The sequence below is a fragment of the Eretmochelys imbricata genome, chromosome 7 (genome assembly GCF_965152235.1).
Source record: "Eretmochelys imbricata isolate rEreImb1 chromosome 7, rEreImb1.hap1, whole genome shotgun sequence".
NCBI classification, from domain to species: Eukaryota; Metazoa; Chordata; order Testudines; family Cheloniidae; genus Eretmochelys; species Eretmochelys imbricata.
In genome coordinates, this window is record NC_135578.1 from 113262427 (window position 1) to 113286663 (window position 24237).

General features: G+C 44.3%; 1 protein-coding gene across 4 annotated transcripts in view; it reads left to right on the plus strand.

The window, feature by feature from the left end:
• Window positions 1–24237, plus strand: part of ABLIM1 (actin binding LIM protein 1) — a 143425-nt gene that overhangs the window by 89854 nt on the left and 29334 nt on the right. For all 4 annotated transcript variants that reach the window (XM_077823095.1, XM_077823096.1, XM_077823097.1 and 1 more), the window contains exons 8-10: window positions 769–924; window positions 11690–11725; window positions 13012–13141. In XM_077823095.1, coding sequence (XP_077679221.1) covers window positions 769–924; window positions 11690–11725; window positions 13012–13141 — 322 coding nt within the window. The remainder of the gene's footprint in view (window positions 1–768; window positions 925–11689; window positions 11726–13011; window positions 13142–24237) is intronic.

Here is a 24237-nt window from a genome sequence, read left to right on the forward strand (position 1 = left end):
TTTTTGGTGTATCTCTTCACAGCACTTTCTTCTTCATGTTAGTGAGTGAGCAGCTCTCTTTGGAGCTTATTTCCAAGGTTGGCTCTCTAGGTGCAAACTAGCCATGAAATCACACTGTGGAATGGATGTCAAAGTGTTTGACATCTTATCAACATCTCATAGCCAGGCTCGCAGATACTGTGGTGATGGGTGTCAAATAAAAATGTAGATATATGGGGATAGTTCTGAAGACATCATGCACCATTTTATTGCTGCGTTTTGCAACCTGGAGTCTTATTTGCCTTCTGTTTCATTTTAGGATGTTCTTTTCCCTAATGTAATAAGGGTAGGAAGCAGTTTTCCATCTTCAGAATACCTTAAGCAATCCTCTCAACATCTGTGTGAGCTAGGAAGCCGGTATTATTTATCCACATTTTGCAGGTTGGGAAAAGCTGAAGCAGAGAGGTGAAGTGACTTGCCCAAGGCCATTCAGTGGGTCATTTGCAGAGCTGGGATTTTGATTTGAGGACTAGGAATCATGAGCTCCTATGTTCAGTCTATTTAGACCATGCTGCTTCTTGCCTAAACTCTCAAAAAAAAACATTCTGTGCTATTAAAGGAGGCATGATGCTGAAGAAGAGTCAGTCACTTCATACGTTAATGGAGTGGCAAGAATGGTTTTCTTTAAGTGCATTGTGAAAGCAAATTTCCTCAAAGAATGAACTGTATAAAATAGAAATTACTAGTGCATTTGTGTGTGTTAATTTATCTTCTGTCTTTGACCTTCAGGCAAAAGTAGACAATGAGATCCTTGATTACAAGGATTTAGCAGCTATTCCCAAAGTCAAGGCCATTTATGACATTGAACGTCCAGACCTAATTACTTATGAACCATTCTACACTTCCGCCTACGAGGAGAGACAGGAGAGACAGAGTCTTGGAGAGGTAATGAATTCATGAGCAACCCGTTCTGTTATACGCTAGCATTCAAAGTCGGCTACACTTCTACCCTCTTTTGAACCCGTTTGTAACTGACGCTATTCAATGCCGTTGTTGCTGCTGTTCAGTCCAAGGGCTTGCATCTATCTGGTCCATGTTTAAAGGAAGAAACTGTGATGTTGACTCATACCTCGCATCTCCTCGTGTGGCCAGCTGCAGAAATAAGTGTATGGCTGCTCTGTATAGCTCACCTTCAGTTAACACCAGCATCTAACTAAGGGCTGGCGGGGTGTGGTTCTTCCTCCATGTATATTCGTAACTCACATTGACTGTCTGATGGCTGCTTACAAGCTCAGTGCATGAGGCAAACATAACTCCGGTGCTGTGTCACGTACGAAGTATATCACTTTAACGCACTGATGTTCCCAGTGGGTCGCCAGGGTGCTAAATGAATATTACAGCAGTATGGCAACGAAGAGGGTTAACAGCACTGGGATTTTGACACACACATCTCATGGGGAAATAGAGGCCCAAAGCATTTTTTCCAGATGTGGGATAGATCTAGGTGAGGTGCTAATCATTTACATAGATATATCCAGGAAGGTGCATTGGCTTGCTGTATAAAAGCAGTTGCTTTCTGCTTTAATTGATGTATCTGCCATTTGAGAGCAAGCCTTATATCCTGCATCAAAAAGAGTATCTGGTCTCTCTTCTGAAAGTTGTGCTTCAAAGGGTGCAGGTTTCTTTCTGTTTCTCCAGGTGATCTTCCCTGCTCATAATTGCCCGTTGGTGGTATTGCCTTCCCGAGTCCCAATACGTTTGATTCTAAGTAGATTGGTCATTTCATGCCTTCCGAGGGAGTAAAAGGCACTTTCAGAAATGAAGATCTAAAGAGATAGTGGGCCCAAATCTGCTCAGTTCCACCCTGGCAATTCCTATGGTCCCTTGTGTGTATTTGAGTGCAGCATTTGGCCCTTGTTTCTGCAAGTCTCAGAGCCTTAGGAGGAACCAGCCTTTCACAATCAAACAAATTGTGTAAGTGCTCAGCATACATGCTACTGCTTCTCTCAGCAATTTTCATGCCAACCCTTGGCAGAGCATCTACTTCTTCCTTCTCTAACAACATGGAGGAAATGAGCCTGAACTGGACTGAACCTTATTTGTCTTATGAGTGTGTGAAAGGGGATGGGGTGGAAAGATTATATAAATTATTCACATTGGGGGAGACTTTTTCTGAGGCACTAGTGGCATTTGGGCACCCAACTCCATGTCTTTGAAAATCTCCCCCATTAAGAAATCAGTCTGCCTGCCAGTGAATGGGTGAGCTGGAACATGCTGACCATTATAACTAAGGACCCCAGTTTTCTCACTGTTGTATTTGCCATTTACATAGTTCACAGGGGCTGTTCTCTTCATATATGTGTACTATTAAACTACAACAGTGGTTGAGAGCGCAGGGAAAGGACAGCTCAGAAACTTGGTAATGAATTACAGAACCTTGCACTTCTAGTCCAGGTTGGTGGTGAATCTAACTGATGGCTAATTAGAGGTGTGTGTGAAATGAATGGTGGTTTCTGACTCCAGATCCCAGTAGACATGAGCCCTCCTTGCAAAGACCACCATCAGAATCAACACCAGTTTGTCCCCTGATGGTAACAGAAGAGAGACCTGAATGGACTAGGGGAAATGAAGAACCCTCTCCCCTTGGCGGTGGTGACATTCCGTCACTTTTGATGCTCTTTGACAAAGCAGCATGGTGGAAGCTTGTTTGCAGCTGCCCTCATGGTACCTATTATGGATAAATAAGAGACTTCAGAAAAGTCTCTTCAATCCAATGCTTTTCAGCAGCACTAAATTCACTTACATTTTTTAAAAAGAAAAGTAATAGAAAGAATACAGAAATAGGGAGGCAGCATTGGCTTGTGGCTAGGGTACCGGCCTGGGAGTCAGGAGACCTGGGTTCTGCCACTGACTTCTGTGTGACCTTTGGCAAATCGCTTCACTCTTTATGCCTCTGTTTCTCCTCCCAGCCCTTGTCTGTCTTCTCTCTTTAGATTGTAAGCTCTTCAGGGTAGGAGCCGGCTCTTGCTATGTGTTAATACAGTGTCAAACACAGTAAGATCCTAATCTTGGCCAGGGCCTGTAGGTAGTAGTGTTAAATAAATCCTGTCCTTAAGATATAAGAGAAGATACATACAGACATGGAGAGGAATTGCACTCTATATGAAAAAAAAGTTTATACTCTGTATGTAAATTAATTATACATATTTCCAGTTAACCATATCCCTCTTTGTGGAGTGTTTGCATAGCATTTTAGTCATCAGTAAATGTTATGTGAATGTGTGAACAAAGATTGATTTATATTCTAAAAAAATGTTCAATTAACAAACTTAGTTAAAATTTAGTTGTCAACCAACCAGATAGTCTAGCATACTGGCTTTTACTCACTCAGGGCTAAAGACTCTGGTACTGAATTGAGTACACCTCGCATTCACTTTATTTATTTATTTGTGCTCAGTTAAGGACCACAGCATTTGGCCCTAAGAAAGAAGTGATTTCCATTTGTACATCAATGACATGCCCTTAATTGAAGGTTTGGCAAACATTATGCTTCCAAGATAATGTGGCATCACATTTCACAGTAAACCTCATTTGCCATGCAGCTTTATGCGCTTTGGGCACGGTAAATATTTTTGGAGACATCTTATGGGTAGTGAAAACACATTCATCAACACTCTGGCTTTTGAGGTAGACACTAACAACCACAATCTCGATAAATATTTATCACACAGAATAACTAATTAAATTAAACATGCTGCTAAATTGACTTTAGGATTTAGGTGTGATTAATACATGTTCACACTGAAATCTACATTCAATCAATGCTTTTACTGAAGTGATCTCAAACACTTTGCATTGTGCATTCCTGGTTTTTCTTCGAGCAATTGCTTACGTCCATTCAACTTCGGTGCATGTGCTCGCCACATGCACTGGTGCCGGATGTTTTTCCCCTCAGCAGTATCCGTAGGGGACGGCTCTGGCGCTCCCTGGAGTGGCGCGCATACGCCGCAGAATATAGGGTACTGCCGGCCCCCTCCGCCCTCAGTTCCTTCTTGCTGCCAGTGACAATGCATGGAACTGTTGCTGCTTCAGCTAGCAATATTGCTTCTCGTTCGTTCAAACCCATTTACCTCTTATATGTTGTTGTCTATAGTTTCCCTCTAGTTTTATTTTCCCTATTTGTTAAAGACTTAGTAGGTCCCAAACGAGACTTCGCCTCAGGATGGTGCATGCCCTGGTCCCCAGGCTTTAAGCACTGTGATCGCTGTAAAAGGCCCATGCCCATTAGCAACCCACATAACAGTTGTTTATGGTGCTTGGGCAAAGGTCACATTATTGATAAGTGCAGAATCTGCAAGTCCTTCAAGCCCAGGATGAAGAAGGAGCGGGACATTCGCTTGAAGGCACTCCTTATGGAGTCTGCCCTTACCCCGATGCCGGAGCAGCACTCCGATTCGGCACCAAGCACCGTGACCTCAGTGCGCAGCTTCCCACAGGTACCGTCTGCACGGCACTGGTTCCCTTCCATGGCTCCAGCCAAGAAGCCCAGGAAGACAGGGCGAGGAAGGTTTCCAGCTTCCTGCAAGAAAAAGGACAAGTCTGGGGTGGATCAAGGGCCTGTCTCAGGCACCTCTTCACCCCCTTCGGGATCGCTCAACCTGAGCAGGGGCCCGAGGTGTAGCTCAACCCACTCCCCGCCAGCTACCTCAGATATCGACGGAGGTCCTCATCAGCTCCGGGTGTCATCCACACCGGAGGCCCTGCAAGCAGTGCAAGAGATTATGTTCCTCCCAGTGCCGCCCACTCTGGCCCCTGCGGGGTCCCGGTCATGGAGTAAACCCGCGTTTAGACCACCACAGTCTCCACCTTTATGGCAACGCTCCCTGTCGCGGGGGACATCCTGCCAATGGTCGCCCTCTTGCAGCCATCACGCTTCTTGACCGTGATAGGCAGAAGCTTCACAGCCCCATCCGGTCTCCGGACCTCGGACATGGGAAGGAAGGCTCGAGGTGCAGCTTGCCGGTAACCGGGCGCAGACCTCTGTAGGCATGCACTCCCTGGAAGGACTTTCAAGTTGGCGCCGGAATCTGCGCAGCACCGGTACCGTTCCAGGGACAGGTCAAGGGACTGATGGTACTGTTCCCTGGACCGTCGCTGATTCCCCAGTGCAGCATCACCGTGCGGCTTCACACCAAACCCGCTCTGGTTCCCAGTCCTGCTCGACATCCCAGTACCACTCGTTGAGCATGAGGCACAGATTGCCTTTGCGGATTTGCTGAGTGCCGCCGGTTGCCGAGGCCCCAATCCGGGTGCCTGTCAAGGTCAGCCAGATCCAACTCTGGGAGGAGTGACCGGTACCAGTCGGGAGAGAGCCACCCCTCAGCCCCATCTTGGTTGCAGGGGAGCGACCGCTCCGACTTTAGCTCAGGTTTGAAGCGAGGCTCCCTAGCTGCAGGACAAGCTACGATACCTATGGTGCAGACTACGTTGACGGCACCGCAGTCTTAGACTCCGTGGCTGGCACAGTGGTACCCATGGAGGTTCACTCAGCCCTCCTGGGCCGCCCACTCGGTATCCGGTATCAGAGAGATCAGCTACCTCCCCCTCCATTTCAAGAGGCCTCAGCTGCAGGCACCCTGGAGGCACAAGAGGAAGTGGGTGAGCAAGCTGTCGGACCACCTCTGGTTGTGGAGGACCCCTTTGCACCAGCTTTCTCCTCCTCGTCACCAGATGAGGCTATAGTGGAGCCACTCTACCAGTTCCCCAGGATGATGCTAAGGTGCATCAGGAATTGTTAAAGGGGTCAATTCGTGGTCCTTCCATTTGGCTTAGCAACAGGACTACGGGTATTTACCAAGTGCATGTTGGTGGTGGTGGCTTACCTCAGACGTCAGGGTGTCCAGATCTACCCGTACCTCGACGACTGGTTCATCAAGGGCAACTCCAGGTCCAAGGGGACGTCGCGGTGCTGCTGACCATGCGCCGTTGCCTCGGCCTGTTGGTAAATGACAAAAAATCCCTGTTACTTCTGGTACAGAGGATAGAGTTCATCGGAGCAGAGCTCGACTCGACCTGGGCCACTGCGTTCCTGCCACTGGAGAAATTCAGGGCACTGACGGACCTCATTGCAGAAGTCTCCATGTTTCCCCTGACCACAGCCAGAGTTTGCCTGCATCTACTAGTTACATGGCAGTGTGTACATATGTGGTGCACCACGACAGGCTCCGGATGCGACCCCTGCAGCAATGGCTGCCAACGGTCTACTCCCAGTCCAGGGACCACCTGGAGAAGGTCATCACCTTCTGTACTTACCTCGCTGCATTGTTGGACCGATCCCAGGAAAGTCCTGTAAGGAGTTCCCCTCAACAGCACTCTTCACTCGGTTGAGTTGGTTTCAGACGCCTCGGACCTCATCTGGGGGACCCACCTCAGCACTCTCCATACCCAATGTATGTGGTCCCCAGAGGAATTGACGCTACATATAAACGTCAAAGACCTCAGGGCGGTGCGCAGAGCATGCATGGTTTTCCTACTTCACCTGTTGGGCAGAGTGATCAGAGTTCTCACAGACAACACAGCCTTGATGTTCTACATCAACAGGCAAGGCGGAGTGTGATCCTTGGCCCTCTGCCAAGAGGCACTCCATCTCTGGGACTTCTGCATCGACCATGGAATCCACCGAGAAGCATGTCACCTTCCAGATGCCAGGAACACACTAGCAGATCACCTAAGCAGGGACTTCTCCTCTCACCACAAGTGAATGCTCCACCCGGATATAGCCGGCATGATCTTCCAGAGGTGGGGAACTCCCCAAGTAGATTTGTTCACCATCAGACAGAACAGGAGGTGCCACAGGTTCTACTCCAGACAGGGTCTGGGCAAGGGCTCCCTCTCCGATGCTTTCCTCCTGCCATGGGCAGGAAGCCTGTTGTACGCATTCCCTCTGATTCCACTCATCAGCAAAGTCCTAGCGAAAATCAAAAGGGACAAGGCGCAGGTTATCACCCCAGCGTGGCCACGGCAGCACGGGTTTGGGATGCTGTTGAGCTTGGCAGCGGTTCCCCCGTGGCCCCTGCCAGATCGACCAGACCTGCTGTCACAGGACCACGGTCACCTCTTGCACCCCAACCTTGCATCTCTCCACCTCACGGCATGGATGCTGCGTGGCTGAACCCTGAAGAACGGACTTGTTCAGAGCGGGTCCAACAGGTCCTCCTGAGGAGTAGAAAACCCTCGACTAGACAGACCTACCTGGCAAAGTGGACAAGGTTCTCCCACTGGGCAGCCAAACGGGGCATCTCCCCTTCGCATTCTTCAGTGCAGTTGATCTTAGACTACCTGCTTCATTTGAGGAACCAGGGCCTGGCACAATCCTCTATCAAGGTGCATCTGGTGGCCATCTCCGCCTTTCATCCACCCATCCAGGGACAGACAGTGTTCTCCCATGACATGATGGTCAGGTTCCTCAGAGGTCTTGAGAGACTTTCATCAAGTTCAGTCCCTCAACTTGGTTCTGTCCAGGCTCATGGGCCCGCCCTTTGAGCCTCTGGCCTCGTGCTCCCTGTCTCACCTATCATAGAAGGTAGCTTTCCTGGTGGCAGTGATGTCGGCAAGATGAGTCTCTGAGCTGCGAGCCCTGACCTCAGAACTGCCGTACACGGTCTTCTATAAGGACAAGGTCCAGCTCCGGCTCCACCCAGCCTTTCTTTCCAGATGGTGTCTGCTTTCCCACATGAGCCAGGACATCGTCCTTCCGGTCTTCTGCTCCAAGCCCCATGAGACTAGTGAAGAGAGGTGCCTCCATGCTTTGGACGTAAGAAGGGCCCTGGCTTTCTACCTAGACTGGACAAAGCCTTTCTGTAGGTCAACTCAGCTTTTCCTCTCTACAGCTGATAGAATGAAGGATTTCTAACTGGATTATCTTTTGCATAAGGGCTTGTTATGAGCTGGCAGGGGCCCTGCCACCGCCGCTCATTAGAGCCCACTCAACTGGAGCGCAGGCATCTTCGACGGCCTTCCTGGCACACATTCCAACCCAGGACATCTGTAAAGCTGCGGCATGGTCCTCGGTGCACACGTTCACGGCCCACTACGCCATCACTCAGCAGACCAGGGACGACGCTGGGTTTGGCAGAGCTGTGTTGCAATCTACATTGCAATACAAATGGGAGTGAACTCCTTACCCACCTCCGAGGGGTACTGCTGGGAGTCACCTAAGTTGAATGGACATGAGCAATCACTCAAAGAAGAAGAGACAGTTACCTTTTTCCATAACTGTTGTTCTTCGAGATGTGTTGCTCATGTCCATTCAATGACACACCCTCCTTCCCCACTGTCGGAGTTTCCAGCAAGAGGAAACTGAGGGTGGAGGGGGCCGGCGGCACCCTATATGCTGCGGCATATACATATCACTCCAGGGGGCACCAGAGCTGGTCCCCTACGGACACTGCTGAGGGGAAAACTTCCAGCACTAGTGTCTGTGGTGAGCACACACACCTAAGTTGAATGGACATGAGCAACACATCTCGAAGAACACCAATTACGGGAAAAGGTAACTGTCTTTTACATCATATGCCATATTACTTACTATTCATATTCATATTGTATGCCAAGAGCAAAAAAGAGAAACTAAGAGAGGTGCATTGCGACAGTCGTCATAACTCAGCCTTAAAAATCCAAAAGGGAACACAATGGCAATTTCTCCAATTCATGAAAGTCTGTTAAAGAGTTCCCTTCTTTCGCTGCCTGGTGATGTTCCATGTTGACTTTAAAGGTCCATATGATAGCCTTTCAAGAAGCCATTGCATCCTTTCAGAAATAACTCCTCAGGTTTCCGTGTACAATGCTACAGGTAAGCTTTTCCTGAGTAGGGGGTCTGATTTTGCACCTCTGAAGTTAATGGGCATTTGCCATTGGCATCAGTGAGTGCAGGATCAAGCCCTATTTTAGGGCCATATCCTCAAGCTCTCAGTTCCCATTTAGGTACGTAAAGAAGTGGCCATATTTCCAAAGGAGCGCAGTGTGTTCAGTGAAAAGCTCTTGTGAAAATCTAACCAGTAGTGGCTGCCACATTTGTCCTCAAAGACACTTCATTACCACTGTCTAAGGCCTTGCCAACACAGGGTCTACGCATGGCCCCATTGTGAAATGAGTGGTTGCCATGGTTGCTGGGGAACGTATTAATTTTCTTGGCACTGGGATGTACATATTTGGGGTGTTCATTGACAAGGGAAGTCCAGTTAAGCAGCGGTCAATCCTAACGTATAACGTGGGGGATAAATCAGTTCCCTGGGCACACTCCTGATTAGCTATATCCCTCTCTGTAGTTTGTTGCATGTGACTTTTAATCTGACATTATAAAAATGAAATATGATAGACTTGCATGAACCTTCCGTTGGGCTTTAATTGGTTTTGTCACAATTTGTGGGAAGGGCTGTGTTTTTTTTCAACGTCCATTTGATACAATTAAATAAAATTTGCTACAGTCCCCTCAAACAAGAGGGGTCATTTTATGCAAAAGCCCAATGGGGATTAGAGCAGTGCCAGTTTGAGGTACAGGAGTTTTGCTGAGTGCTGCAACCAAAATCTCCTATTGGGAACTTACCCATGAATGTTTCACAATATAATAGACAGTCTTATTCACTTCTGTTTCTTTTATGTAGCAAACAGAGTTCAGTGCAGTTACCTCTTATAAGCTCTGTGGGGTCCGCTCTCCCCTCACTATGCACACAGCTCCAATTATAGTCCTGTGCACCCAGACAGGAGAGTGGAGAGAAACTCTGAGGTATTTACCATCCATCCCTCATGCTCCTTTGCAATGAAACTTTATCAGACTGAATTCTTCTCCCCTAAGTTGTACAGAAACCCCATCAACATAAATAGGGCAAAGCTGTGAGTCAGCAAGGAGGACAGAGCACATGGAACTTTTTCTCCAAGCACAAGTTTGCTAGCTGCCCCAACCCAAGGGGTACAAACTGTTGACACTGCCTCCCCGCTGCACCAGCCTCTGGAGCTGGCTAGGTGCTGACTACTCTGAATTTTGGGACCTATTTATCAGGCAGAAATGCTCTACGGCAGCAGAGCAGATGGAAAGCTGCTTCAGCTGTTCCTTGGGCAGCTGCTCTGCCCCTTGTTTTCCTCTTCTCTGTGGTTCCAGGCACAATATAGGGTAGCATTAGACTTTTCCTTTTAATCATTTTTTAAATGGCTATAATAGTCTCTCTCTAATCAATTCAGTTCATTCCTTAATAAATCCCTGTACTGTGTCTTTAAAAGTCTGCAATGAAAAAAGTTTTCACATAGCACCACCTAGTGGAGGCCAACCAGCTAGTAATTTAGTTACAGTGGCTATGGGAGTTAGTTGGGAAGTGAAGCTAAGCTCAGGATGTGAAGTACTGTGGGTATTAACTTGTTAACATAATAGATACACAAATAGGAAGAAATCATTTTGTAATATATAGTGGCATTAGAAAGGTTTGTTGTTTCGGTATAAATATACATCTGGGCTGACCGTTGAAGATGTTTATAAGCATTCTGAATGTTCAAGCTATACAGAATCCACAGGTCTGCAATTTCTCTCCCACCGTAGTGCCCTGATCGGTGTAGGAGTTGGGCCTCTTGACTTTTGGTGCATTAATTACTGTGGGAGTCACTTTTCATCAGTATTCCCTTTATTTCAAGAGACTATAGCACTGAAGGACCCTGACCACCTACTGCTGCTTATATCGCCGCTGTTGTAATCTGGAACAGTTTTTTCTTGAACCTGTCTACTGCTGTACTAGAGAGAGACCAACCCAACAGTTCTAAAGCTGGGAAAATTCTCATTGAAGTCAATGAGAGTTTTGCTGACATCAGGACTACAGGCTTAACCCCAGAAATGCTAAAACTACTATTACCCTGCCAATAAAATGACCCATGTAAATGTGGTGTAACTGTGGTGTGTGATGATCTAGCAAAACACTTAAGGTCTTGTGTAACTTTAAGCATCTGAGTATCCCTGTTGGTTTTTAAGGGCCTGTCTCCACTACTGGTGGGATCGAGGCTGCGGCGATTGATCCGCCTGCGGTCGATTTAACGGGTCTAGTCAAGACCCGCTAAATCGACCGCCAGTTGCTCTCCTGTCAACTCTGGTACTCCACCAGAATGAGAAGAATAATGGGAGACGAGGGGAGAGTTTTTCCCATTGACTCAGCACGGTGCGGGCCCCGTGGTAAGTAGATCTAAGCTATGTCAACTTGAGTTACGCTTCTAATGTAATTCAAATTGTGTAGCTTAGATCGACTTTCACCTGTAGTGTAGACCTGCCCTAAGGAACTGTAGGTGAAATCCTGGCTTTATTGAAGTCAATGGGAATTCTGCCATTGACTTCAGTAGAGACACGTTTGATCCCAACTGCTTTTTTGAATCAGGTTAGTTTTGAAATCATCACTTTCCATTTGCACCAGTTTACTCCCCTGAACTTTTCCCTTTTTGCTTCTAAATATGCGTCTCGGTATATTTTAAAACTGAATAGTTTAAAGACTTCAGTGTGGTAGAAAGCCAGATACATGGTCATGTAAAGCCATGTGATAAATTGCCCATAATGAAATGTCATGTACTCAAGCCAAAACAAGTCACACATGTATCTAACCTAGGTGTGTTTAGATCAGCATTTGCTGGCAAAGCAGGAGCAAGCCTGTTTCTGTAACATTCTCTCTTTCATGTCTTGCAGTCTCCAAGGACACTGTCTCCCACCCCGTCTGCAGAAGTAAGTCTGATGGAGCCCTCTGGGGCAATGTGTCACAATTGCTAGAATTATTGCTGCCAGGAAGTGCAGTTATTGCTTGTTCTAGGCAGCCCAGTTCTATTTGCTATTTACATAGCACAGCTTTTTTGATTATTGAAAGTGCAGGAAAATCAAAAGAGAGGACATTTAGTGCTATCTGCCTGATTGCTATGGAGAATGAAGCCACTGCGGGATTTGATGTCTGCAAAGCAAAGGCATTTATCAAAAGTCTATACAGCGAAGGTCACTTTCATGAATTCTTCTTTGTTTTGGCACATAGATCAGGGCCAAATCAGGAGCGGTGCTGATTTACAGCAGCCAAAGACCTGTCCCTAAGCATCTGAATACTGTACGCTGCTTACCATTAACATCTTTGTGAGAAAACATTACTGTGGCATTCCTCTAGAGGGTACTGTGAACATTATAGTGACATTCAACACACGTAAAGACAGGTTTCAGAGTAGCAGCCGTGTTAGTCTGTATCCTACATGCATCTGATGAAGTGAGCTATAGCTCACGAAAGCTTATGCTCAGATAAATTTGTTAGTCTCTAAGGTGCCACAAGTACTCCTTTTCTTTTAACAAACGTAAAGGCATTTGTCAAGATTTTAGTTGCTAGCCGTATACAGTATATACATTGTCACTTGTTCTGTTTTCGTAAGTAAAATGTATGCTTACCTCTACATGCTTCCAGTTCTATAGTAATTTTATGAACATGCTTATGGTCTTGGAGTTTTCCAGTTACACCTCTCCCACAGGAAAGGTGTGTTGCAGGGGGATTGTTTGCTTTTTTTTTGTTCCAAGATTTACAAAAGTGACCAGTGATCTTGGGTGCCTCTGTTTTTGGATGGCCACATAAAAAACATTTAGAAGAGCCTGATTCTTAGGGGGTGGTGGTTGAGCCTTGAAAACCAGGCCTTCTTAAGGAATCTCAGGATGAAACACCCCAAATCACTCGTCACTTATGAAAATTGAGGCCTCAGTGTTACTTACCAGAATTTAGCCTGCAGGTCAGATGGAATTATAGGACTCTAGAACTTAGCTGTTAGTCTCTACAGTAGTGGATTCCATGAGAGAACTTCTGATAACAGATAGTACTGTGTGATGATGAAACAGACATTAAGATGAAAGGATGTTATTCCTTTAGCAGGTTCCACTGACATCTTGAGGCCATTGAAAACCAAGTATAGTTGGCAAATTGTCTGGAGTGCACTTAAGCATTTTTATTATTATTATTATTAATTCTTTTAATGCTTCTTATTCTTCAGGGTTATCAGGATGTTCGGGATCGGATGATTCACAGGTCAACCAGTCAGGGCTCTATTAGTTCTCCGGTGTATAGTCGACACAGCTACACTCCCACAATGTCACGCTCCCCTCAGCATTTCCACAGACCTGGTAAGAGCAACTGCATCAGCAATTTACAACTTGAAGCATTGTATTTCTTATTATGTCACTTAATGAAATAGAGAAGAAACTATTAATTGTTTAGCGTTGAAAAGCTAGTGGCAAATTTTAAAACTCTCATTCCTATTTATTCGTCTCATTTTTTGACAAATACAAGACCAATTAGTGTATGAATGTATTGTAAATTACTCACCTGTTTTATAACAAAGTCGAATTAGGAATATTTTTATGTATTTGAACGTAAACCATTTTTTGCTGCATGAAATTCAGGGAGGCTGCCTGGTGTCTGAAGGAAAACAATACATCTTGGAAATAAAAATCATGGCCTAAGTTTCTAAAGTGACTAGTGATTTTGGGTACCTAACACCTTAGAGACTCCTGATTTTCAGGAAGTGCTGAGCATGCGCCCTCTAAAAATGAGGCCCCTTTAAGGTGTCTCAAGGGGGCACCCAAAAATTCAGACACCCAAAATCACTAGTCACTTCTGAAAATTTCGGCTCATATTTGCCAAGTAGAATTTCTTAATTAAAAGCCTAGTCTGTTGCCAAGGGCTACATTTAAATAATATGGATCTAACTTATTCACTCAGAAGTAATACAGTTGCATGTAAAAAATAGACAAATATACACACTGCTTCAAGTCCCCAGTACATTCACAATTATTCATTGTATGTATGAAATATATGCATATGTTTGCATTTTTATAAATACACGTTAGGCACTCATTTTGATGAAATATGGTTCTAAAGGTTATTTTTTAATCTACTCCTCCAGATATGTTGAGTTTTCACATTATATTGATGAAATAAAATCTTTGTAATGAAGTTTTAAATTAAGCAATACACTCATACAGCCATATTCCCATCACTGATTACCCAGCACCAGAATGGTTGGGATACCAAAAGGCCATATGCAGTAGGATCTGTATTTTTAAAAGTAGGGATCTATGAAAGAATGATCAGTGTGGAGTTTGAGTGACTTAATTGTCTTCTAGTGGTGGCGGGCTGAAAACTGCTAGTTACCTATATCAAAAAATACTTCATTTTAAGGACCTAATTTCATGATGTGGGACAAAGTCAATATTGTACCTTACAAGATACTGATAACATGATGATGATGTTTTAAGATGTGCATTGTAGTTAAAACCAAAGGCGGCTGACAAAGTATGAAAAAGCTGCAAACTTCTGTTTAGTGCTATCAGATCTCTTAAGGTTTTTCACGTTTTGTTTGTCATGAATTTGGACAAATCTGGGCTTTATTCCAAAGTTTACTGTGACACTGAGTTTCACTATTTCAGTTAAAAAAAAAATGCCATGTGTTTGTGTAAAGTACTTTTCTTTGGAACAATCTCTCTGTTTATATGTTCTCCAGCTTTCCTTCAATGTAGAGATGAGCTCAAGCCACAAAGTTTGGATGCAGATCTGAAATCTGCCTAAGTTTGTGGGGCACAGAGTATTTTGGGGGCTTTTGTTTCAGATCATAGCTACTTAAATATCACATCTTTGGCTCATTTCTCAAGAAATTTGTATTACTCATTTGTTTCTGTTCTACACATAATACCATTTGCCTTTAGCATTCTTATTTTTTATCTTTCCAACATGCTTTGAGCTAATCATTTGTAATGCTCTGTAATTCTCTCCCAGCATTACTGGAGTTGATCAGTTAAAGCAGTACCTATCTGATCACCTTATTGTTGGCAAGAACATAGATACTTCTTGCATGATTAAGCTGAGTTCTCTTACATAACTTCTTGCTTTGTCTGGCTCCAGGGCAACCCTTGAGAAAGAAGTGAACCACTTTGGAGTGGTTCCTTTTTGTTGACACTGCTAGCACATCATTTCTTTAAGCAATTCGTGCTTTACATGTTTTGCAAAAGTTTGCAACCTTTCCCCCCACCACCACCCCCCTCAGCTGCTCTTTGGAATTTCTTAAAACAATAGGAAACCTCTTGCATGCCTCTGGACTGCTGTTGTTTGGTTAGGCACTTATCAAAGCAGCTGCTTTCTAAATTAATTTGGATTTAGAGTTTGTGATGTTTGCAGAGGATAGCAGGCTGATTTCTGGTAAATCAGTAGCTCTTTATGCCAGAGAATGTTATACTAAATGGGATGTACAATATAAATCTGAGCCTGTTTTCAAATACTTCCTACAACTTTGCATAATATTTTTGAACCCTGGTATTACTTTAACCTTTTGTCTTCCTACTTTTCAGACTCCTAATTGTTCAGTGGTGTTTCCTTTGAAGCCTCTTTCCCTGCCTCTTAATTTTTGTTTTTTCTTTGTTTTCATTTGGTCTTGCCCCACGATTTCTTGCTGCTGCAGAGCTGCTGTCTACTGGTGTGCAACGGTTGTCATACCTGCGCACTAGCAGTCTCAGCTCCACCCACAATGACTCCCGCCCTAACTCCCCATTCCGACACCACTTCATTCCCCATGTCAAAGGTAAGGAGCCAGGCCTTTCCAGTTAGTGCCCTACAGAATGGAGATTTATTAGCATTTGGACAAAGCTAATAAGATGCATCTCCATAAGGTGGCCATTGGCTGCGTAGCTCTCAGCATGCCTCCGAATGTGTCATTACACCTACAACTGTGTTAGACTGACATAGCATCTTCTCTCTGAGGAAATATGTCATTTCTAAGGGCCCTAGTTAAAGAGTCAGAATGTATATTGCGTGTAATAAATATACAGGAAAGCATTATCATCCACCACTTAGAAAAGAGAGGTACTGAATTTTGCTTATTTCCATAGCAGTCTGTAATCCACATAGGACCTCTCATGTCCAATTTAATTCTTATTAATTCTGGTCCTTAAAATATATATATTTAAGTTTAAAAACCTCCCGCTAATATTGCCTGGATGAGGTCAAGCCAGTTGAGAATATTGAATAAAAAGCTTTTACATCATGCAAAGATCAACGGCAACAAGGAAACGCATCACTGTTAATTATGACAGCACTGATTGCTGTCTGACCAAATGTTGTTAAAATCTCATTATTATTTTTTTGTCTAAAATTGTTCAAACTCTTTTCTGTTGATTTTTTGTGTGGGGAAGGGGGGATTTGTCATCTTTGCTTTCTGCCCCTTCAGTGAGCTCATTCCAGATAGTTAACCTCTATTTCTGCTTCTTGCCTTCTGTGAAAGTTGTATTTTATTTTCATTTTTACTGGAGCAGAGGCCAGTTGGTGCTCTCATTTCCCCAACATGCTGGTGAAATGGAGAGTATCGGTTGGGTGAGGAGGTCACAATTTACATTTGCTGTGAGAGCTCAGGGAAGAGGTAGTAGCATGAGCTGAGCATATTTTATATTCCTGTTCTGTTGACCAATGCAGACAGCATTGGTGTAACCAGTAAAAGAGTTTTAAACAGATTGTTGCCGTGGTCTTTCAAGTAATGCTAATAAAGCTCAACCTTCTATTTCCCTCAAACACTCAGGTCAATGTTACTGATTTTGATCCTTTCATTTTTGTAGATTTTTTTTTTATTAATATGCACTTCCAACCCATTCCTTCCAATTCTTTTAATTGCGTCCCAGTAAGAAATCTCACTTCGTACTTAAAAGATGGGGACCCTTAAAAATCGATGCACTGCTCATTTCAGCATGCAGTTGATCCATAAACTTTGCAATTTCAACATTCTTTTGCTGTAAATCTAGATTAATGCTCACCCTCCTTCCAAAGGCACTTCTGTCCCTTTTCCATTACTGTTAAGAGAATAGCTTTTTCAACAGATAACACAGGAAAACTCTCTTCATATTCCTTCCCAGTTGTTTTCAGTCATCTGAAAAATAAGACTCTTGGGGGTTAAATCTGTCAATCCAAATGGGACACTAGGAAAAGGGCATGTTTCCTATAAGATAAATGTGTAGCAAAAATTAGAAGATTCCACCATTGTACCAGGAGATTTTGTATACAAAACTTTGGCTTAAGTAAGATTCATTGGGCTAGAGTCTTAGCTGGTATAAATCAGCATAGATCAGCAAGGGAGTTGTATTGATTTACGTCAGCCAGAGATGTGGCACTTTATTTCAATTTCTATTTATTTTTTTATCAAAGAGGGGGAAATCTTCACTCGTGACTAATCGAAAAGAAAAATGTTTCCCTGTTTTCAGTTGGACAACAAGCCTTAACTCCACTGGGAGGTGAGGGCACTCAGCACCTACAGAAAGCTCGGAGTTTCCCCAAGGATTGAACCCAACCTCAGAATTTTGTACCCTTTTTCCCAGAATCTAAATAATTTGCAAAGGTCAAGGTACCGAATTCTACTTTGCAATGGGCCTGATTTTCCTGTCCCACAAGTGTAAATCCACTGAAGTCAATGGAGTTACATTGCTGCAAAGGCAGCATAAGTGAAGAGAGAAGTAGGCCTGGTATATTGTACTGCACATGATTAACCTACAGTAATCTGTGCAGGCAGGTCATTTTACCTAAGAGGCTAACAAAGACATAATGCTGTACCTTTGCAAGCTGTATTCCAATTGGTTGGGCATGTAATTGGGCACGTATAGTGCTAAGATAATGAAATCCAAGCATCAGACAAGCAAGGATTCAGAATAGGGGTTAAATGAACGATTCAAATTATCCCTTTTAATCCCTAACTCACAGCGCTCATTGGCTGAGGCTGTAAAAGGCTCATGATGACAGACATTTCTTCATTAACTAGAATCTGGGAGCACATGTGCTATCTCTCTATATGCTCATGTACTGTACGATTTTACATGTGTGTACATAGTGTTATATGGAGAGATTATATAGTTTGCATGGTATGGTTTTTTTTCCTTTTCATTTCTTTGACATTCAAAATGTGTTGGTTAGAATGCATCATATGGTACATGCTGCCCACTGTTCCATATTTATATCTGAGCTTTTTGTTAGCCAGTGATGGGATAGAGCTGGGTATCCATACTACATTCTGTACTCTGCCTTCCCTCTGCCATTCCTCTGTGTCCCAGTACATTTCTTCCGGATCAGTGTAGCAGAGCACAAGGGAGCTGGCATTGGCTTTGTAGGGTCTAGTGAGAACTTCATGAATATGTAGCCACATAAGGTGTCTTGTCTATCCTAGGTGTTTCCTTTTCAGAATAGATGGTGGAGAATAGCTGCATATGACCACTATGCTCCACATTCATATATAATGCAGGGACAAAAAAACCCTCCGTCCCCCTCAAATGGGCTTTGCAATCCTGTCTGTGGATACTTTGAAATGATGGATACACTTGGCCAAATTCAAAGGTGAGATGTAAAGTGAATTCCCATACACTTGGTCAGACTCTGTGTCCTATCTACCAATCTGTAAGGGCTGTTGTCATAACCACGGTGGTCCCAGGATATTACTGAGATAAGGTGGGTGAGGTAATGTCTTTTATTGGAGTGACTTCTATTGGTGAAAGAGCTTACACAGAGCTCTTCCGCAGGTCCTGGAAGCTTGAAAGCGTGTCTCTCTCAACAGCAGAAGTTGGTTCAATAAAAGATATTACCACACCCACTTTCTCTTGATTGTGTAAGGGAATATAAATTGATGTAATTTAAATGCTGATGAGTCAGAAGAAGGTGTACATTTTCTCTTCTTTAACGTACACCTTCCTGTTTGTTAGCACTGCTTGTGTGTGCATTAAACCAACATAAACTCACTTAGGCCTGGTCTAAACTTAAAGCTTAACTGTTGTTAAGGCGTGACCTAGTTATACCAGTAAAAGCCCTAGTGTTGACACAGTTGTATGAGTATAAGGGCTTGTCTACACTTACATTTTATAGCTCTCTAACTTGCTGGCTCAGGGGTGTGAAAAATCACCCCCCTGCATGCAGCAAGTCTGAGCGCTTTAAAGTGCTAGTGTAGACAGGCTCTCCCAGCCCTCGGAGCTAATCCCCTCGTGGAGGTGGATTACCAGGAGTGCTGGGAGACCTTTCTCCCAGCGCTTGTGTGCGACTACGCTCACACTTCAAAGCACTGCTGTGGGAGCGTTCCCGCGCAGCGCTTTGAAGTTTCCAGTGTAGACATACCCTAAGGCACTTTATACGGGTACAACATATTTTTTTTTGCCAAACCAGAATAAACTATACTGGTATAAGGACTTTTATGTCAATAAGAAAAGGAGGACTTGTGGCACCTTAGAGACTAACCAATTTATTTGAGCATGAGCTTTCGTGAGCTACAGCTCACTTCATCGGATGCATACCGTGGACAGTATGCATCCGATGAAGTGAGCTGTAGCTCACGAAAGCTTATGCTCAAATAAAGCTCATGCTCAAATAAATTGCTTAGTCTCTAAGGTGCCACAAGTCCTCCTTTTCTTTTATGTCAATGTAACTGTGTCTACACTGGGGAAAGAGGGTTGCTGCTTTAGCTATGGCGCATATACAAGCACACGTCCATAGGCAAAACCTTGACCCCATTAAAGTCAATGGAAAGCTCCTGTTGACTGGAATGGGGCCAGAATTTTGCCCCCTCTGCCTAGGATTTTTCAGAGGTCTTCAAGAGCATTGCAGAGCCGCAGCAGGCTCATGGGTGAACTGGGCCTCTGAGTTTAGAGGCATCATTGCATGAGAGGTCACCTGCCCTCGCAAAATGTGCCTGGCACTGGAATGGTGACTTTAGGCCCGTGTTACCACATGGGGCCGCATCCCCACATCCGCACACACACACACACCCCTCTCGATCTCACTCAGAGCACCATTCCCCAGTGCCTGCCTGTGTGGTACTGACTCCAGTGCTTGCAGGCTGCAGCAGAAATTGAATGCTCTAACAGCCCTGCCCTGGAAGAAAGACGTGGTTTGGCTCAATTTCCTGGCTTTCTGCTCCACATAGGAAGTAGAGGCCAGAAATCCTTACAGACGGGTGGACGGTGGCTCACCACAGCCTGAGGAGGGCTGCAAGCTGGCAGGAGTTGTCCTGGCATGTTAGTGCAGTGGTTATTCAGAGGTGCAGAGACTCAGTGATAATTTGACAAGGATCTGGATGTGTCTGTGTATTTTAGCCTGTGCCTGGTTCTGTGAGCTTGGCCCTATTTCTGCATGGAAGTCGTGTGGCAGTCACCATAAAGATCTGGAGCTGTCTGAAGTGGGGCTTCTTTGGTCATAGGCATCCCAGAATGCACTGAGCTATGAGCCAGGCCTGGGATTCCTAGACTGCTGGCTGCAAGCCAGCCTTGCAAGCAAAGAAAGTAGCAGTGGTAAGCAAGACAGAGGGCAGCAGGAGGATAGGGAATCTGCATGAGAAAGGCATATACAGATTGCCATTCAGTCAGTGGTGCCTCTATGGGTGGGGCCAATGCTGGGCATGTCAGAAAGGACCAGAATCATGCAATATTATACAAAAGCTTTTCCTGACTCTAAATGGTTATCAGCTGATCCCTGAAGCATAAGGTACCTGAGCTTAGGAGGAGGATTAGGTAGTGAAAAGGAACGAATGGAAAGAGTTAAGAGAAGGGAAAGATCTCTGAATTCCACTTCCCCAACTGCTGCATCCAAACGATCTATATAAATTAAAACCACTTCCGATTTTCTCCTCATCTCCGGCCTGTTAGAGTTCATATTCCTAGGGGTTTGTTTCCTTCAGTGCTGGCAGACTGAGGGTATGGCTACACTGCCAAAAGAAAGATGTGTTCTTAGCTCAGGTTAGCTAACTTGGGTTAAACTATCAGTGAAGAGGCTTGAGTTCCAGCCCAGGCTCCCTAATGGGCTTGAATTTAAGCTGCTAACTTGAGTTAGAAGCTGAGTTGCTGTGTCTTCACTGCTATTCTAACCTGAGTAAGCTAACCTGAGTTAAGAACACACCTTTTTCTTCAGTGTTGCCATTCCCTGAAGGGCTCCAGCGTGCTTTGTGGCTACATAACTAGAACTGCTGCAATGCTTTGGAAGTTTACAAAGTGCCACAACACAGGCTTATGTTTGAGGCAGTATGAGACATGTTCCTTTGCAGACATGGAAGGAATCACAAAGCACAAGCATACACCTAATGGCTGCACACCAGCCATGGATTATCTGGGTAGATGAAGGAGCAGGGGAGTGAGTCCACTTTTACACATATATGCACACTCATATGCGCACTTTTTGCTTATATTCCAAAGACAGACCATAGGGACAACTCACACGCCAGAATTCTCTTTGTGAGGTCCATTATGTATGTTACTCTGGAAGTATCATGATAAGGAACATTTGCTTCCTGGAGCAGCATTCCCTAGTGCAGTGACTTTCCATACGAGCACCCTCCTCCCATTTGGTCGCATGATCTGTGTTACCTGTTGGGGTTGAGGACCCCTGCCCTAGACGTTTTGAAAATGAAGTGCACTATAGATTTCACTGGCTACTGCCAGGTTTTTCCATTCCATTATAAACATGTTCTCCTTTTTAGTTGAATTTCACGGCTGATTTCATTTATCCAGTTCAAAGAAATTCTCCTCAGCAAGGAGCTTCTGGTATGTTTGGAGTCAGGAGAAAAGTAATTTAATTCTGCTGAAAGAATGACCCACCTTCTGGTCATTACTGTTCAGATGATGTCCTGCATCTCTGGCAAAGCTGTTCTCCAGTAGACCCGCAGATTGAGGTCACCATCCTGGCTTGGGTCTCAGAGCTGATAAGAACCACCTTCCATTTCTGTTAATCCATTATGTTCTCATTTCTTCCTTATTTTTTCCCGGGCTGTGTGTTTACTTTTTTCCCCCCTATCTTCCTCCCCTGTCTTCCTTGCAACTTCATTCTACATAGGTATGTCATGTCTCACCCATGTGATTATCGTCATGCATGCTGGGTGGGTGTGCTTTTTTTGTCACCATCTCAAAACCTGCATGTTTTTCTTCAACTCAAATGCTGAAATAACAAATTTTCCATTGCTCTGTCTAGCGAGATGTTAAATGGCAATAGACTTAATGTAGTGGTGTTGCGGTCATCCCTCCCCCTCTGGGTCGAAGGTTGGCCAGACTGCCTCACTACATCACCAAATTGCTGCCTATTATTGGGGGAATTAGGAGACCAGGTGTTAGCATCCTGACCATTCTAATGGGGCTGAATCTCAAACAGTCTGTAGTGCTCTAGCCCTCAGGCAGGGCAGAGCAGTGGATAGTTCAGGGACCCAGGTCCTCAAAGAGGGTGGGGCACCAAACTGTCTAAGAGCTTAACCCCCAGGCAGAGCAGTGAATAGTCTAGCATCCTAGCTCTGGCGGATGGTAGGCTAACACAGGCCTCCTGGCCTACAGTGGGATCTGAGAGGGTCAGAATACAGTTTTATTTGCCCAGAAATTCTTTGTTCTTTTCACTCTGTATCATATCATATATATCATATATATATGATGCAGAGCCAATATAATGTACATATTGTACCTATCGGTGCTCTTCTTGCTAAAATATTAGTGTTCATAAACCCTTTTTTCTTAAGAGCCGTCATGGTCTAAGCCTCTCAGCAGATCAAGCTATAATTCTGTGTAACTCTTCTCAGCAAATTTTTAGGGACCAGGTTCTTGAGAGCAAATGATCTGTTGTAACACAGGACTCCACTTTCTCAAATTGGGGCTGCTGCTGTAACTGTATCTGAAGTTTTTACACAGCACTACAAGGCTCTGGTACAGAAGTGCTGTGAAGTGCACCATTCTCTGCAGTAGTGGTTAGGATTTAACGTCTATCCACCGAAGCATCATTCATCACGAATGACAGGTGTCACTGGGAAGACATTACAGAGGAACCTCCGGGAATAAAACAGAATGGAAACATCTGTGAAGCAATAAGTGCAGGGAGACCTGGTTCAATTCAGGTTACCCTGTCAATGGGGTCTGTTATATAACTTATTAGTTATATCATCTGGGTTCCTAGATGTGGGATTATCCAGCACAGTTTAGTCAATGTGATTGTGCTCACTAATTTGTAGTCAATATAAAAAGGAGTGTAGAAGGGCTTCTTCAGGATATGTACAGAGCAGCTAATTATTTATGGAGGCACTAACACATTCACATTCTTGCAAAGCCACCCTCAGCCTTACCCCAGACATGGCAGTCACTTCTCTCCACATCCATCTTCCCATCTGTCAAAATGGTGATGAAAGTCAGCCATGACCCACCTTCATGCCATGTTGTCACCAACATTCAGCAGGTAAAATGTACCTCTTGACAGCAAGGTGTGGATTGCAAGCTTCGCTCACAGAAAACCCATAATTTGCTTGCTGCAAGACTGTGTAGTTCAAGAAGTCTCTTCTGATTACCCTTTCTCATTAAACGTTTTTCCTGCTAAATGCATGACTGCTCCCAACCAATGGGAGCAGGAAGAGGGAATGACGTGTCTGCATACAAGTTTAAAATATGTCAAATTAGCTATGTGTTGAGATTTACAGTGGGGGTGGCAGTCTACAAAGCACTATCTTAATAAAAAGGAGTTTATAATGTTCTAATAGAAACAAGTCTCTATCAGAAGTCAACATAACCAAAATGATATATTCTATAGAGCCTGACTTCAGAACACAATATTACATCCTTGAATTGCCACACACAGATAACCATAAAACCAACAAGGAGGCTGGTGGCACTTTAAAGACTAACAGATTAAAGATTAAAGCCTCCTCGTTGTTTCTGTGGATACAGACTAACACGGCTACCCCTCTCATACAGATAACCCATGTCACTTTAAATAATCGTGCATTCTGCTACTCCTAGCTGATACGTAGTTTTCCAAATTAGCCATTGGTTGAACAGGACTCAGAGACAGTGAACCTCAAATAAAAGAATCACAGCACATGGAACATCTGATGGCACAGGACATTTGGGGACTGTGTAACAAGACAGGGCCAAACAATCAAAGTGGTACCATATACCACAAATGTACATGCATTTGTATGGACAAATTTTGTGCATGCAAATCATGCCCAAATATAGTGTTTGTGCATCAATTCCTCATGTGCATAGACAAGTCCCAAGGGTGCAAGTGACTTCCTTAAGCACAAGTGGAGGGGCCTCTTGGAAAATTTGTTGTTTAATCGCGTGCCTCAGTCAAGGTAGCATGTACGGTGAATTGCCTTGCCCTTCTGCCGCATTTTTAGCTTACTGGCCACCCGTAGGAACAAAAATACTTTTATCTGATTATTGGATTTATAAAGTATAAGAAAGGTGCTTAG